This window comes from Phalangium opilio, unplaced genomic scaffold (assembly GCF_054372755.1).
Source record: "Phalangium opilio isolate 3A_F unplaced genomic scaffold, DU_Popi_V2 ptg000013l_1, whole genome shotgun sequence".
NCBI classification, from domain to species: domain Eukaryota; kingdom Metazoa; phylum Arthropoda; class Arachnida; order Opiliones; family Phalangiidae; genus Phalangium; species Phalangium opilio.
In genome coordinates this window covers 1,442,182-1,444,161 of record NW_028324148.1, presented here as the reverse complement: position 1 = coordinate 1,444,161, position 1,980 = coordinate 1,442,182, and the positions used below count along the sequence as shown (strand labels likewise).

Genomic DNA, 1,980 nt, shown 5'->3' with positions numbered 1-1,980 from the left:
GAGCACATCGTTAACGACGGCTCAAGTGCAGCGTACTCCCGAAAGAGCTTCGTATGGCTGTAATCCCAAAGTCTTGGAACCCAACAGCCATTAATGTGGAGCCTGTAGGCCCCCATGACAGCCTCCTCCTCAATGAAAAGATGAAGAGGTAGCATGTCAAGAAGCACCTCCAGGGAAGCAGTTGGGGTCGATCTCATGGCCCCTGTAACACCAATGCAGGCAAGCCTTTGAAGCTTGCGCAGGGCAGCCTGCACCGTCTTCAGCCGGACCCTTGTCCACCAGACAAGTGCCCCGTAAGATAGTATGGGTCTGATGATCCCAGTATAGAGCCAGTGTACAGCCTTGGGGTTGAGGCCCCAAGTCTGGCCGACTGAGCTCCTGGTCCTCCAGAAAAGCATCTTGGCCTTCTTGATACACCGATCAAGATGCGACTTCCATGTGAGTCTGCAGTCAAAGGTCACCCCCAGGTATTTTACCTCGGAGGACTTTGTCAGGACCTGGCCAAAGAAGGAGATATCATTGAACAGATCCTTAGTATTCTTCCTCGTAAACGGAACAAGGACAGTTTTATCAGGATTAACGGAAAGGTTAACCGCCTGACACCATTGCTCCACGCTAGAGAGAGCAGATCTCATAAGTGTGGTGACAGTATCCGGGAACTTCCCGGTAAAGACTATTGCTACATCGTCCGCATACCCGAAGCAGCTACAGCCCCCAGCACCCCCGAGTCTCTCCAAGAGTTCGTCCACCACCAGGCACCACAACATGGGGGGGAGAGCACTCCACCCTGAGGGCAGCCCCGGCTGGTAGTCACCCCTAGAGAGTCCCCAAGGAGGGACGCCGACACCTCGCGGTCGGTAAGCATGGACTTGATCCAACGGCCAAGAGTGTCGCTGATGCCAAATCTCTTAACAGCTTCAGTAATAACCGAGCTAGAGACCTTGTCAAAGGCCCCCTCAATATCGAGGAAGACGGCCAGTGAAATTTCCTGAAACTCGAATGCCCTGTCCAGGCAATTCGTGAGGCCGTGAAGGGCCGTCTCAGTTGATTTACCTTTTTGGTAAGCAAATTGTGAAGAAGAGAGAGGAGTTACCGAAAGTACCTCGTCTCTAATGTAACGGTCCCTTACCCAGAGCGGAAAGTAGCAGGCTCGAGGGGTCGGTCATTCAACGATATGCCATACGCTTCTCGCGAAATCACATTTTTGACAACTACCACTAGAAACTAGTTAACTACAAACTCATCCGAAATCATTCATGAAAATAAAAAAATCACGAAATCCGTACCATAAACAAGAGATCCGTAATTAAATTACGAAATCAGTCAGACAGTCACATCACAAAAATACAAATCATGAAGGCAATTGAAAACCAAGGTTTTTTTCAATATGGTAACTTACCCTCTCCTCGAACCCCAAGAGCTACCGTGAGAAAAATATTTACTGTTCATTGCGTTCAAATGTAGCTTACACTGCAAAGAAGTTATTCAACCTAGCCTTTTGCTGTACAAAATTAATACCCACTTAAGATGATACATTTCAGTCAGAGAATCTGATTCATACTACCTCAGCATTTGTTTGCATATTTGTAATTGTAATTGACTAATGAAATTGAATTACTTTTTCAACGTTTTAAAAACGTCAATTACAAAATACCAATTTCAAATTGCAATATTTGTTCAATTACAATTAAGTTCAGAAAAAATGTAATTGAATAACAAATTACAATTGTAATTTGTAATTTGTAATTGCCATTTAGTAATTTGGCCAACCCTGGATATATGTATAGAGTTTACAAGAGAAATATACATTTTTATCCTACATTTCAAATCGAGGGGTCACTTGAATAATCAGGTGTACAGAACCGAAGAAATCGATTACTTGATTACTAGAATTCCTAGAAAAACATTAGTAATCACAATAATTTTTGTGTGTAATCAAAGGTAATGAGAAATCTCCTATAATCACTGGAAATCTCGTGA

General features: G+C 44.1%; 1 protein-coding gene across 1 annotated transcript; it reads left to right on the top strand.

The window, feature by feature from the left end:
• Positions 1-419: 419 nt before the first annotated feature.
• On the top strand, positions 420-1,097 carry LOC149705440 (uncharacterized). The gene is made up of 2 exons (XM_089864055.1): positions 420-857; positions 916-1,097. Exon 1 carries the CDS (start codon positions 426-428, stop codon positions 789-791), a length of 366 nt encoding a protein of 121 aa, XP_089720181.1. The 5' UTR covers positions 420-425; the 3' UTR covers positions 792-857; positions 916-1,097.
• The last annotated feature ends 883 nt before the right edge of the window (positions 1,098-1,980 follow it).